The sequence below is a fragment of the Apus apus genome, chromosome 1 (assembly GCF_020740795.1).
Source record: "Apus apus isolate bApuApu2 chromosome 1, bApuApu2.pri.cur, whole genome shotgun sequence".
In the NCBI taxonomy this organism is placed as follows: domain Eukaryota; kingdom Metazoa; phylum Chordata; class Aves; order Apodiformes; family Apodidae; genus Apus; species Apus apus.
Window position 1 is genome coordinate 93,449,084 of NC_067282.1, and position 14,187 is coordinate 93,463,270.

The 14,187-nt window shown below is 39.9% G+C and overlaps 2 protein-coding genes across 2 annotated transcripts in view; one reads left to right on the forward strand and one right to left on the reverse strand.

Annotated features, from left to right (window-relative positions):
* Positions 1–4,587: 4,587 nt before the first annotated feature.
* N6AMT1 (N-6 adenine-specific DNA methyltransferase 1) lies at positions 4,588–9,439 on the forward strand. Its single transcript, XM_051618017.1, has 6 exons — positions 4,588–4,794; positions 6,072–6,161; positions 6,767–6,857; positions 7,705–7,788; positions 8,464–8,605; positions 8,969–9,439. The coding sequence occupies exons 1-6, from the start codon at positions 4,652–4,654 to the stop codon at positions 9,073–9,075; spliced, it is 657 nt and encodes a 218-aa protein (XP_051473977.1). The 5' UTR covers positions 4,588–4,651; the 3' UTR covers positions 9,076–9,439.
* Positions 9,440–11,172: 1,733 nt separating this feature from the next.
* LTN1 (listerin E3 ubiquitin protein ligase 1) overlaps positions 11,173–14,187 on the reverse strand; it is a 30,817-nt gene continuing 27,802 nt past the window's right edge. Inside the window, exons 28-30 of the mRNA XM_051618004.1 lie at positions 13,607–13,801; positions 12,937–13,104; positions 11,173–12,189 (exon numbers count right to left, since the gene is read on the reverse strand). Coding sequence (XP_051473964.1) covers positions 12,127–12,189; positions 12,937–13,104; positions 13,607–13,801 — 426 coding nt within the window. The 3' untranslated portion in view covers positions 11,173–12,126. The remainder of the gene's footprint in view (positions 12,190–12,936; positions 13,105–13,606; positions 13,802–14,187) is intronic.

The following is a 14,187-nucleotide window of genomic DNA, read 5'->3' on the forward strand; positions in this document are numbered from 1 at the left end:
TCTCTTTCTGCTCAGTTGATTATGGTATTATTCATTTTCTCTCCTGAAGTGCTGAAATACTTTTTTTACACTATTAAAAGTTCCTTGCCTTCTCCCTGAGGTAGCTGCATTTCAGTGATGAGTGATGTAATTCCTTCAATAGAACAGTTTGTAACTGGTTTGTAAAGTTTAGCAGGCACTCTGGGATCTTTTCAGGAAGGGCTATAAACAAGTATCCGTCATTCTTACTCTCTAATATGTCATCCCTGGACCTTTTCTTAGCAGGTCTAAAAATTCCACAGCTGTGGTTAAGTATTACCATGCCATAGTGTATTGAAGCAATGTCATGATGTAAGGGCAAGAATTTTCATCAGTCAGTGGGGAAGTGAGGAAGTGAAAAAAGATTCAATCTGTTCCCCTTAGAAATACAAAATAAAGAACAATGTGTAAAAAACAGCATTGAATCATCCAAGAATATCCATAGAGAACAGGTAGTTGAAAAGTTTTATTAGAGTATAAACTCCAAGGTTTGGCTTTTGGTATGGTTAGGGAACTCAGTAATATGATAAGAATGGGAATTGTAATTGGGAAATGTGACACTTGGAGAAATATGTTACTTATCCAAAGACTAGAAATGAGTAACATCCAAGTGTTCTTCACATCAACAGTAGCATAGTTCTTCACTTAATACTCAGGGAAACAGTAAAAAGATTCTACTTTCAACTTTGTGAAGTAATGAGTGTGTTATTTCAAGGGTGTCAAGGAAAATAACTGCACATGACTAACCATGGAATAATTTAATATAATTAAATGAAGGATGAACAAAAGCAGGTCTGTAACTAAAACTCTATTCTAAAGTTACAAGCTTTAACAATTAAGAGAATAACTGGATGAAAAAAATCAAACTATGGAAGGGCTTTCAGGATGTGAATGTGAAAGAGGTCTTAATTCCGGTCAAAGGGGGATGACCATATTTTTTAACGGTTAAAGGCAGAAGAATAGGAATGAGTACTTGCAGGAATAAGTTTCAAACCTAATTGGTTAAATAACCATTTCAAGAAAGCCATTATGAATATGCAGAGTATCAAAAAGAATAGAAAAAAAGACCGATCCATAAAAAAGTTGTGTCTTAGAGGTAGACAATACACTGTAAAATAAGAATTGTTAAAATCAATTTGAAATTGTCTTAAGGAAGATACTAAAACACAGAGCAAAACGTTTTACATGTATGTTGAAAAAGACAAGAAGGAAAACAGCAGGACCTCTCTACTGTTAAGCTGGAATATCGATTAAAAACAACAGACGGATGATGAATTTGGCCATGATGACAAAGGCAGCACGCTGCAGTGTCAGTACAGACTTACACTATAGTGTCTGTCTCCATTTTTAAACAAGAAAAATGAAGGCCAGTGAATCTATTAAGACTCCCTTGCAGCTTCTGATGTGATGTTACATGGATAAGTATGAACTAAGCTGGAGATGATGGAATTAGCAGAGGAAACATAAGGTGAACAAGATACTGAATGAAGGTTAGACAGTCATACATCATACTGCAAAGGAATAGTATCAGGTTAAAAGTAAGTCACTAATGGTGACTTCCTGAAAGATCAGTTTTGAGGCTGATTTTCCCTAGAGTTTTTCCTTGACATCACTCTGATGACAGCTTGAAGTCAGGAGACATCATTCAGGGGGACAGCATTACCAGAACATGAGCAACAGGCATGCAAAGTGGACTAGTAAAAAAAAAACACTACAGAATTTTCACTTTGTAGAGAATTAATTTGAACACCATTGAACAAAAACTGAGGAAAACCAGCTGATCACAAAATGGTAAGAAACCACCTTTGTGAAGAAAATTCAAACATGATCCTAGGATGTTCCAGAAAAGCTCCAGGAGAGACAGTGAAGCCAGTAAATTCTGCAAAGCATCACTAAGGCGTTACCTGGAGTATTTTATACAAGTCACAGGCAGGGTGAAGTCAGACTTGAATCAATATGCAGAAAGCCTGTAAGATTGGTAAGAGAAAGTCAAAGCATGTCTTCTGACAGGAAACATTTAAGAGTTAGTCTTATTTAGTCAGGCAAAACAAAGATTGATGAGAGTCTTCCTTTGTCTACAAATCCACCAAGCAAAAACTATGAAAAGAACCACTTACACACTTGCCAGAAGAGTGAGTATAAAACCTATCACCACTGCATTTAGGCTGGGAATTACAAGGATTCTAAAAGTTAGAGCGCTAAGTGTTATAATAGCTTTTCATTAGAAATACTGATGGCAAGAAACCTAGCTATTTTTAGGAAGATACTTGCTCAGTTTAAGGAAGAGATTATATGATGTGGTTGCCTGCTGGACTATATAGGTAAAGAAATTTCTTTCAGACCTGTCTTAGCAGTTCTGTCCTTGCAGTTATCCTGGTGGCTCCACTTTCTGAGATGCACCAAAACAGGCATATTCACAGGTCTAGCACAGGCGTGTGTCTCTTCCAGGATGCACAGGTCCAGGCACAGACATGAAATGTTTGGCAAGTTTACAGTGGAAACCTCTGAGAGCTGACAGGCAGCTAGGAAGTTATGGGTTAAGCATCACTGTCTGAGGGGAACAGCACTGAATTCCAAATGGGATAGAGCCATACAGCTTAGTTAGTGTAAACAAATGGTTATAATTCCTGTCAAGAACAAGTTCTAATCTCCATAAAGCTGACCTTAATAACATGGCATAGGTACCACTGAAAACAGGAATATTAGCTTTCCAACAATTTCCCAAAATTGAAATAGAATCTGTTCTGGCAAAAACAGTACTGTTGTCTACCAAGAAAAACATTTCGGGTAGTTACATAAGCAATAAAAATAAATGTTTTATAAAATTCACCCAGAAGGACTTACAAGTATTAAAAAAAAACCCCAATAATAAATAACCAGATTTCATGAAGTATGAAACAGCCAAAAATAACAAACAGTGCAGCTGAAGATGGTCAAGTCATTTCTTCTGCTACACTCCAAAGCCCGACCACCTGTAGAGATTAAAAAAAAAAAATCCAAATAATTCATTTTCCTAATATGGACACAGTGCAAAATTCTGTCTCTTGCCATGACTTCGTTTTGCCAAAGTAATGGTATTTTATGCAAACTTAGTATGTTTTACAAGTACTTGTTCCTCTGGCACAGAAGCAAGTCATTGGGAAGACAGATGACACAAATGACTATCTCCTAGGTTTCCTTTTGCATTAATTAAAAAAAAAAAAAAAGGAATTGTCTCCAGCCAGGCTCCTGCTCACTATGGCCCCCTGAAGCAGCCCTTTGTGCTCCACTGGTGATCGAGGTAATTTAGGAAAAGCAGACATTGTTAACCTCTGTCAGAACCCACCATTCTGACACAAAAGTGATAAACCTACTCTGCATCAGTCATGGGATTTCCAGTAAAGAAAACCATTAGTATTATGAGAAACGGTTGTCAAGCCAGTGAATAGGCCCAAACAGATCCTTCAGCAGAGCACAGTTTATTTATAATCTTGCAAGAATGAGTGACCTAAATAAGTAGGCACACCTGATAGTAAGGTGAATAACTGCTTATATTCCCTATTCCTGATGCCAAGGTCCCTCTCCTGTTTCCCCACTGGCTGGGTGGTCTAGGGTTTACAGTGTTCTTTGAAACGATAACAAAAATAAAAGATTCTGACCTGTTTGTGTTACCTTTTTCCTTCACTGACCTAGCTATTCATCTCAGAATTTGAGCACTCAGTGCATAAATAATCGAACAGAGACATTTAGTGGGTATTTGCATCCGTACCCCTCTCTCTCCTGTTTTTCATAATTGTTTGTTTGTTCATTTGTGTTTTGATGAGTGCAGCAAATTACTAATCTGATCTGTGCCCTGAAACTTCCCCTCAATATTTAGCTGTGCAGAGCCTCATTTTTGTTCGAATTCTGGAGTTCACAGGGTTGGGCCGAAGGATGATGCCAAGTTTCTCTGGGAAAGAATCACAGAAACACAGTGTTTAACAACTGGAAGGAAGAGCTTCATTTAACCTGAGTACCACCCGTGCAAGCTTCTCCTCCGTGTGCTTTGCTGTAGGATTGCCACTTGGAAGCTTCCTCAGCATCTCTTCGTTCGGCTCCTTGCTAAGTTGCCGTGCACCAGTGACGACAGAAATGCCATTAATTTGGGAAGCCGGCAGAGAAAGAACAGGCAGGAGTAGCACCCGTGCCCTTCACACCAACCCTCAGGGCCGGCCAGGTCCCCGGCAGCGGAGGGCGCTGACCCAGTGAAGATCTTTAACGTCGGACCAGCTGGCTCCGGACGGTGGGACGCCGCGCTGGCATTCGGCAGAGAAGCGGCAGCTCTTATTTAGCCGGTAGCGTTCGAGTTTCACCCACACCGAACCCTAAACACTCTCCAGCACCCTCCACCCCAGCGGCTGCGCAGCCACAGCGCAGCCACAGCCCTCCCCCTGCCCTGCCCTGCCCTGCCCTGCCCTCCCGGCCTCGGCGCGCCGCTCGCAGCCCGGGCCGGGCCGGCGTGGCTGCGCTTGCGCGGGCGGCGGGCGGTGATGTCGGGCTCTGGCGGGGGGCGGTGACTGACGGGGGGCGGTGACTGACGGGGGGCGGTGATGTCGGGCGGTGATGTCGGGATGTGACGGGGGGCGGTGACGAGAGGCGGTGACGGGGGGCGGCGATGGCGGCGCCCACGCTCCCCACCCCGCGGTACGAGCACGTGGGGTCGCAGGGCCCGTTCCGGGCCGTGTACGAGCCGGCCGAGGACACCTTCCTGCTGCTGGACGCTCTGGAACGGGATGCGGAGGGCCTGAGGGAGGCGCGGTAGGCGCAGCGGGGAGAGGCGGGGGCGGGTGCGGCGTTCGGGAGCGGCCGCTCGGGGGAGGGGGCGAGGCCAGCGGGGGCTGCCGCGGGCGGGGCGGTGCCGGCGGCCCCCCGGGGGGGCGGCGGCGGGTGTTGCGGTGCCTTGTCCCTCCAGCGCCGAGCTGCTCGCCGAGCTTCAGGCCCAGGCGGTGGTGGCAGGCCCGCTGCTCTCCGCAGGGTGGGTTCTGCCCCCGCCCGCGGGCTGCAGGGCGGCGGGTTGGAGCGGGGTCGCGCCGCGCTTGTCGCGCCGGCAGCAGCTGGCAGTGAGCGGCCAGCGCGGTGAGATGTCCCGTCTGTCGGCCCTGGCGAGGCATCGGGAGTTGCAGGGCTCCTGGAGTCACTGCCCGGGGTCAGTGGCTGTCAGTGCAACTGTAGCGGCTACAGAAATCACCCAAGTAGTTAAATCTTACACGTTATTAACATGAAATTGCCCCTCACTGCCGTTCGCCCGGGGCTGGAGAACAGAAGGCTCCGGGGAGACCTCAGTGTGGCCTTTCAGCATCTGAAGGGGGCCTACAGGAAAGCTGGGGAGGGACTTTCTACAAGGGTTTGTAGCTAGAGGACAAGAGGTGATGGATTAAAAATGGAAGAGGGGACATTTAGGTGAGACATCAGGAAGAAATTCTTTAGTGTGAGGGCAGTGAGACACCGGCACAGGTTGCCCAAGGAAGCTGTGGATGCCCCATCCCTGGAATTGTTCAGGGCCAGGTTGGATGGGGCTTGGAGCAACCTGGTCTAGTGTGAGGTGTCCCTGCCCAAGCAGGGGGGTTGAAACTATGTGATCTTTAAGGTCCCTTCCCACCCAAACCATCTATGATTCTATTTATTTCAGTCCTGATTTCATTGTGTGATTTCATGGTGATTTTCCATAACTTCTGTTGGAGTTCAGTCTTGCCGCAATGAATGTGTAATAAATGCTGTAGAAATGTAGCCTGTACGGTTGTGATCGTATAGTTAATGGAAACTAAATGTTAGGGGGGGGGAAAACACTTGTTTCCCAAATTGGGTTGTGATGACCAGGAGTGGTCTGTGTGGGCACCAGTAGACCTGTCAGCCATTATGACACAGAGGACATAACGTTGGCTTTGGGGGCCATATGATCAACAAGTATTTGAGCCTGTCTGGGAGAAAGGCACTTGGGCAGCAGGTTTCATAATACTGTCATGACTAATTCTGTGTCTGTTGCAGGTGCTCTTGTACATTACAAATAAAAGTCATCCAGAGTTTTCTCTCTTTAGAGTGGAGGTCTGCCTTGAAATAGGATCTGGATCTGGTGTGGTTTCAGCATTTCTAGCTTCTTCCATTATAGGATCCAATGCACTGTACATGTGAGTATAACAGCACTTAAACTGTTGCATGCCGCTGCAATGACAAGGAATACTTAGCCCTCACATGTATACTTTTCCTTTTTTCACATTTTCAAAACTATTCACAAAGAAATATTAGCTCAGTCTACAGATAGGAAAATCAAAGCAAAGTGAGCCTAAAGTATTTACTTCAGGTTCTGTAGTTGTGCAACTAAATTCCAATGTCCCACTTCTTAGACAAATTGCTAAGCTTATTCTTGTGTTTGCTGAATTGAATCCTAAATTTTAGCCACTGAATAGTCTTACTGAGGTTTGATGCCATAACATTAGCTACCTGGGTGTTGGCAATAACTGAATTTTATTAAAGACATGTATGCATATATATTTATGCAGAGCTAGCATTCAAAAATAAATCCTGTACTTCAGCTTTCAGTCATTAATATTTCCAGTGCAGTGTTCACTGGTTTAGCTGGTGATACATTGTATTTTTTGCTATCTACTTGCAAAGTAAGGGATGCTGGAAAGGATATTTTTGCTGCAAGAAAGCAAATAAGCATGTTGTTCACAAGTTTAAACTACCAGACACAATAGCCAGTAACTTACACTTAGTTATATGTTCCTTTTAGATGTACTGATATCAACCCTATGGCAGCTTACTGTACACTGGAGACAGCTCTTCTTAACAATGTTCACCTTCAGCCAATCATTACTGACTTGGTAAGATAGATGTTTCAGTAATACATTTTTATAATTTTTGTAATTTATGAATACTTATTAGATGTACTGAAAAGTAACCAATAAGTCTAGAAAAAACATTCTCTTAATAAGGCACAGCTGAAAATTGCCAAAGTGCTTCTGGAAGAAGGGAAAACAAACTACTCAAGCTCTAAAATTAAAGCTTTAAAAATTAAATTAGACATTTAAAAACAAAAATAAAAAATTATATGGCTTGGAAGATGCTGCACAAGGCACTCTGCAGACTTTATCATAGCTCTTCCTTTAATGTGACACAGTTCTTGGTTCTCAGCTCTCTGATTTAATTTGAAACTATATTGTTACGTTTTGTTTCTTACAAAATTTGTAATGGAAAAAAGCTTATGTTTCTTATCTCTTTAGCAAGATATTTGTTTAAAATACCCTGAATACCTGTGTTTATAAACAAAAGATGAAAATAGGCAACAATAAATGTGGTCAGCTGCTCACACTTAAGAACTGAACATGTCACAGATTGGTCATTTTGGGTAACAAATGCTAACCTCATGATAAATTCAAAATCCTCTCCTATCTAACTTGAATTCTGAACTGAGCAAGAATAAAGTGCTATTTTTGTGTCTGCATATGTGTGTCTTCCTCTTCTACATCCCATATGTAACACTGCCTTACAACTATTGAAATTGTTCTGCTATGCACAGGTACTTCTTGATGCTTCATAGAAAGTCAAGTTTAGGGTTACTGAGTCAGGTTGAAATGCTCAGAATAGCCAGAACTATGTAACTGTATTTTCATAAAATGTTTGCAATCTTTATGTTAAAAAAAATAACAAAAGAATCAACTTCATCTGTAGGTCAAAGGATTGACTCCAAGATTAAATGGAAGTGTTGATCTACTGCTATTTAATCCACCATACGTGGTAACACCTTCTGAAGAGGTAGGAAAAATTTGAAATACGTAATTAAAATGGTATTTCTACTGTCAGAGGAGAGATGGTAAATCAAATAAGCTATGGTAGGAATTTTTTACTAGTGAAGGATGTGGTAGGACCAGCACTGTTTTGGTGAAAATTATTACTAGAGTGCATATAAAGACTACATGGGAATAAGGAATGCTAGCTGCTCCTTCTCAATACCTAGTTTCTCCATCAACTATAAACCATGTAAGACTTCTGTTAGGCATGCTAAGGGATTCTTATAGAAAACTGTCAGAGGAAAATGCATTTTTTCCCTGCAAAATAAATATTGTCTGCTTCTGCAGACTCCAGCTCTCAGAATTGCACCCAGGAACACTTAAAAGGTTTTACTGGCCACCTTCCTTTGGCAGACAAGCTTGTAAAACATTACAAGAAAAATACATACATGAAGCGTGTGACAAAATGTAGCTCTTTTAATTCAGTTTAAGAACTGAAATTGAAAAAAAAAAATAGTATCCTCACTGTGTAAATAGTAATTTTGAAGTAATTTTGCAGCACAAACTAATCGGCTGAATTGAAGTTGTCAGATTTCTAATGGCAGATACCCAAAGGTAGCAATTATGGTGATGTTTCCTTTATAAGTACCACTGACACGTCTATCCTTCTTAAGACAATCTTTGCTTTTATTATTCCTAGGTGGAAAGCCATGGAATAGAGGCATCCTGGGCTGGTGGCAAAAAGGGCAGAGAAGTAATGGATAGAGTTTTTCCATTAGTACCAGACCTACTTTCACCAGGAGGATTATTCTACTTGGTCACAATTAAAGAAAATAATCCAGGTGATCACTTTCCCTGGACCCTTACATGTGCCAAACCAGATTTACCCGGTATTAATCAAAATGTTGATCACAGCAGTGTTCTACACGTTATTAGACTTCAGAAACAAGAAAAAGTAGTAACATAATGTAGCATGTGGTGATAGCACCTGACTGCAGATTGACAACATGCATTGAAATGAAAATTGGTGTTCTAGGCCATTTTCTAGAAATGCTGCTGACAGCTAGAGTGTATCTGCATGCTTTATATGAACCATGGCATCTCTGCAGGCTCTTGAGCTTCTCATCTTTCATGTTTGTGTGGGTGTCTAATCTACAGAGGGACTTTTACATAACTTGGTTTTAACACTGCATTTTCAATTTCAGATGAAATTCTAGAAACAATGAAGAAATACGGCTTAGAAGGCACACGAGTACTTTCCAGGCAAGCCGGACAAGAGATGCTTACTATCCTCAAATTTAGAAAGTCCTGAAAACTGCTCTTAACCCACCAGATACATGCAAAAAGTTGAACACAGAATACTGAACTTCTAAAAGCAATTTTTAAGCCAAGATTTTCATCGTCTCAAGGCTTATCCTCACTTCCTAATTACTGCAGTGAAACTGACCAAAGGTCTGTTTTTATTCTGGATACTAACCAGATATAATCTGGTGTCAGAGGTAGTTGTCCTCTCAGTATCTGCAGGGCAGTTTTAGGGGAACTGTGAAATACCCCACTGTGTTGCATTTGCACTTAAGCACTGAAGACTTTTTCCTCTGTAAATAGGTATGTGTATGTTTGTCATTGCAGATGATTAAAATAACATACCTGATATAATTCTTCCTGTTTAAAATTAATATTTGGAATCAGTGTTACTAATTTTGAAGTAGTACCAGGCACTCTTACAGGTCTAAGGCATACTTACTGAGTTTATTTCTATGGTAAGAAAACTGTACTTCAGAACATAATGATGCATGCAGGAGGTGTATTTCAAGGGCTGGAACAAAGGCAAGCTGTTATTCTTCTGAAGTCTTCAGGGTGAAGTGTTGTGGTGATGGTGCTTACACCATTTTTCTAGGAGGGTACTACTAAGGAGATGTAGATTAGATAAAGAGTTCTCATCCATTAAAAGATATTAAGGGGAATACATGCTATTAAAAATGCTAGGCAGCTGAAAACAATGGCAGTAAGTAGAGAAGTGGAACAAAAGTCCTCTCTCAAAATCACTATGCAAAATAGAAAGCCCTTTTCTGACCACCAGAGCCTGAAGAGCAGCTTTCCTCCACAGCTTCCCTCCTCCTGGTGCCCACAGAATGTTCCGGTACAGCATCATTCCAGCAGCATGATGAGAAGTGTGCTGTGCAGTGGGCACAGGCCTATGAGGAAGATGTTTTGCTGACGTGAACGCAAAGGTAGAAACTGTTTGGGTGTGCAGCAGCACTAGCCCTGTTGGAGAGAATGTGTTCAAAGAAACTGACCTTTAAAAGTTTGCGTCAACACAAACTTTTACTGAGAAACCACTTTTTTGTAGGATGCTGAGGCACCAAAAAGACTATTCCATTTGAGACTTCAGAACTAAACTTATGATTCTGTACTTACTCAGCTTATATAAACATGTTTTGATCTGACCACCCAAAAACTTTTCTAGGAGTGTAATAAAACATATAATGCTTTCAGCAAAAAAAATTGCATTGGACTGTCTTTAACAACTGGATATTTTGAGAAGAAAATGTGTCTGCTTTAATAGAACAAGTCAATTCTCCTGGCCATACTGTGTTGCTGTCTGTTGGAACTTCAGTGGAACCACTTGTCAAAATACAATCCGAGGGGGATTTAACACTATTTAACACCTATTCCCTTCTCGTAGGAGACCACAGAATGCAGCACTATTTCTAGAAAGTTTTGGGAGGCATATTGCTGCATTCAGTGCACATGAGCATAAGCCACACGATAGATAACAGACTTTATATATAGTGTCAAACTTGACCAACAAGCAAGCAAAAATTCTGCTCCCCCAGGCCCCTAGGCACTGCTCTGCCAGCAAGTACCACTGTCAAAAGACACTGCTGTTTTGCAAGCACCTGCACTTTGTTTTAGCAGTACTGAGACAAAAGCGTTCCATAAGGCTGCTCCTAGTAGACAATTTTCAAGTTAGGGTCCTGTAGAAGAGTTTAAGGTGTCTCTTCAAGCAATATCATTAACCACAACTAGTGTTCAGTTACTGACAATCCTTGAGGTTTGGTATCAGTAATTATGAAAACAATACAGCTTGCTCCTTAACCTGTGTTTTCCGTTTCAGACCTTTTCAATACCAGTTTTGAATCTTTTCCATTCTATGTCAAAAAACATCAGGAAATGTCTCTCCTGAAAGCTCAGTGTTACCCATTAAAATTATACACTTCAGTTACCTTTTCTAGAGCTATAACCTCACAAGGTACCAGCTTTGAGATGACACACAATCTAAAAAAAAAGCAGCTGTTGAGGTACAGCCAATTGAGTGCACTATGAATTTGGCATCTGAAAATTCATACGAAAGTTTATCACACAGATGAAGACACAGCAGTCCAGAGACTACAGAGGCTGACAAAAGTTATTCAGTCCTCCCCTTTTATTGACTTTTCAAAGAAATCCATCACAAATACCATCCAAGTTAGAATCTATTAGTATGCTACTGCTGTTAAAAAAAGAGCATGAAAAAAATGTATACTTGAAGACAATATTAAACTCTGATGCATCTTTCATGTTCACTTAAGAGTCATTATTTTTATGGGATGGTGGAAGTACAGTGTACATTCAGTGACAGTTAGTTTGCCAGCTAATGGAGACATGAACTGAACTGATTAACTGATCAGTGTGCATGCCTTCACTTCAAAAGCCAATTGTTGATAAATAGGTAGTGTTTTTCATTGTCATGCAGGAATGATTGTACTCTCTCTACTTGGGCTTCTGAGTTTTCGTGGTTTGAGGGTGCTGGATAGCTAAGGTTTTTTTGGAAAAACTCAGTTCATAAACATGTTAATTTAGAGCATGCTATGTTTAAATTTTATGCTTTAACCAAAGGTTATCACCCCAGTTCCATGCCTTAATGTGTAACAGCAACAACATTCATTGTCCCCATAAAAGGAACTATTAAGAATGCACTATAATAAAGTCCAGTCTTTATACCACCTATGTTAAATTCACCTGTTAGATTAAGAGGCATAATCTGTGTTAGTGCATAACACTGTGTTAGAATATACCTAAGAGGTTTTTATCAACTATGCAGTGGCTTAAACATCACTTTTCAGACTTAACTGCATTATTTCTGAATTTTTAACATGTCTCAATACCTTAAAAATATACAAATTAAAATAAATTATTATTATATATTTCTTTATATCAAAGAAGAACCTTCACATTTACAAAAAACAGTCCAGAGGTAAATGTGTGTCATAGCCCGCTAGTCAAGAATTTAAAGTAACTGACATTATTCTAAGTTATAGAGCTTATTGCTTCCTCTTCATTAATTACTTCGCTCACCAAAAGAAGAAAAGACCTTTTTGTTTCAGAAAAATGTCTCTCGACAGAGTGGACAGGTGGATTTGTTGCTGGATGTGAACCATTTGTACTGAAAGAGAAATACAACTATTTAATATATGAATGCAAGCTAAATATCTGGAACATTAGTTTATCGCCAATAATAACCATGATTTACCAATTAATATAACTATCAAAACATTAACTATACATAAAAAAACCCCAATTTAAAAAAAAGTTTTTTAAAAAAACACTTTTCCACTTATATAAGCATATATGTACATACGTATATACACACATTGCATACGCACAACACTACAGTTTTATTCTAAAAAAACCGATACGAAGGAATTCTCACCTAGTCTCATTTTAGAATAAAAAGTTAGTGTTTATAAGGCAGCAATAATTCCTCCAGTATATGGCAACCTGTTCCAGTATCCTCTGTAACCATACAACCAATGCTGACTTGGATATAGTTAAATATTAATTATCCAGATCAGCATAATTTACTAAAAAGCATGCCACATAAATTAAAATTTTACTATCCCCATATTTGAGCTGGTAACAAGAAGATTTATAGCTGTTGCTATACCCTACGTAGATGTAATGGTTTCTGTGTTGATGTGTCACAACACATGAACTACTAAGAAGTGTAGCAACCCCTCTCATTACATGCCCTTACAGCTTAGTACAAAATCCATAAAGTAATTTATGAGTTCAGTTAATCCCAAGTACTCCAATGACATAATGGAGAATTGATGGTATTATGACAGAAGTTCCTGGTTCAAACAATAAATTAACATTTTGCCTATTTAAAAAACTTAGTGTAAGTACTTACCAAGCAAGCTGAATGAAACTTTTTCTTGCATGTTCTGCAAGCTTTTTTGGGAAGAGAATAGTTGGAACCATGAATGACTGAAAAACAGATCATGCAGTCTTCAACACCCTCAAAACGTTTGTCCACATTATTTTTCCACAAAGATAAGCCTTCCATAATACTTCCATTCTAACAGAAGGAAAAAAGCTGTTAATGCTGTAGTATATAGACAAGCATTCATCACAACAAAAACAACGCACTTAGGAGCACTTAAAAGGGGATTTTAATATTTTCAGTCACTGTTGTGTTCTGTTCTAACTACAGATGATGCAATTTCAACAACCACCAATCTTAGAGACTTTAAGGTACTGGGGTTTTGGTTTGGGTTTTGTTGTTAGTTTTTTATTTTCAAATATTAGTTGAGATGGCATTGTCACAAGTGGCAAACACTGGCCCATCTCTTAAGAGACCTACATTTTCAACTCTGGCTATGGATTTAATATCCGTAATTTTACCTCTGTTACAGCATCTGGAGCAAAGCAAATGGTAAGAGTGACCAATTCTTTGCAGTCCTTTGAAATCTACAGTTGAGATTCATTATACTGATCTAAATAATACTACATTACTAGGAATATTTTTCTATTATCAGGACTCTTAAGTTTTCAAAACCATGGGCTTGCTCTGAACTCACCTGATGTGTAAGATACGTGCTTAACTGTAGCATCCAATTGCGCCACTGCGGTACAGCCACACCAACCCTCTTGCCACTCTCAACTGTTATGGATCCCAGTGGGTAATTGGATGGAAGCTGTATTATTAGCTCAATAAATATATCATCAATTGAATAAGTAGCAATGACCTCCCGTGCTGCAGACCGAGCTTTTACCTATGAAAAAAAAGCACATATTAAAAAAATCCAGAGAAATTAATATAATCTCTAGTCTTTTTGTATTTGTATATATATAAAACCCCAACACATACTTTATTAGACGCATTACATAATTTTCTTAGACTGGGAAAACACTTTTCTCAAACAAATCCACTTATATCTTGGCAAAACAAATTACCAGCCATTTTTCAGTCTACTGATTGATTACATATTTAATAAACCAAAAAGAAGTATATTAATAGCAGTTTCTTCCATATTTTTTACCCCAAACAGAATATTAGTAAACCACTACTCAATATATAGATACCAAGCTAAATTACATTTTCATTAGTCATTTAGAACAACAAAAAAGCAATCATGTGAAACACTGTAATACAGTCTGG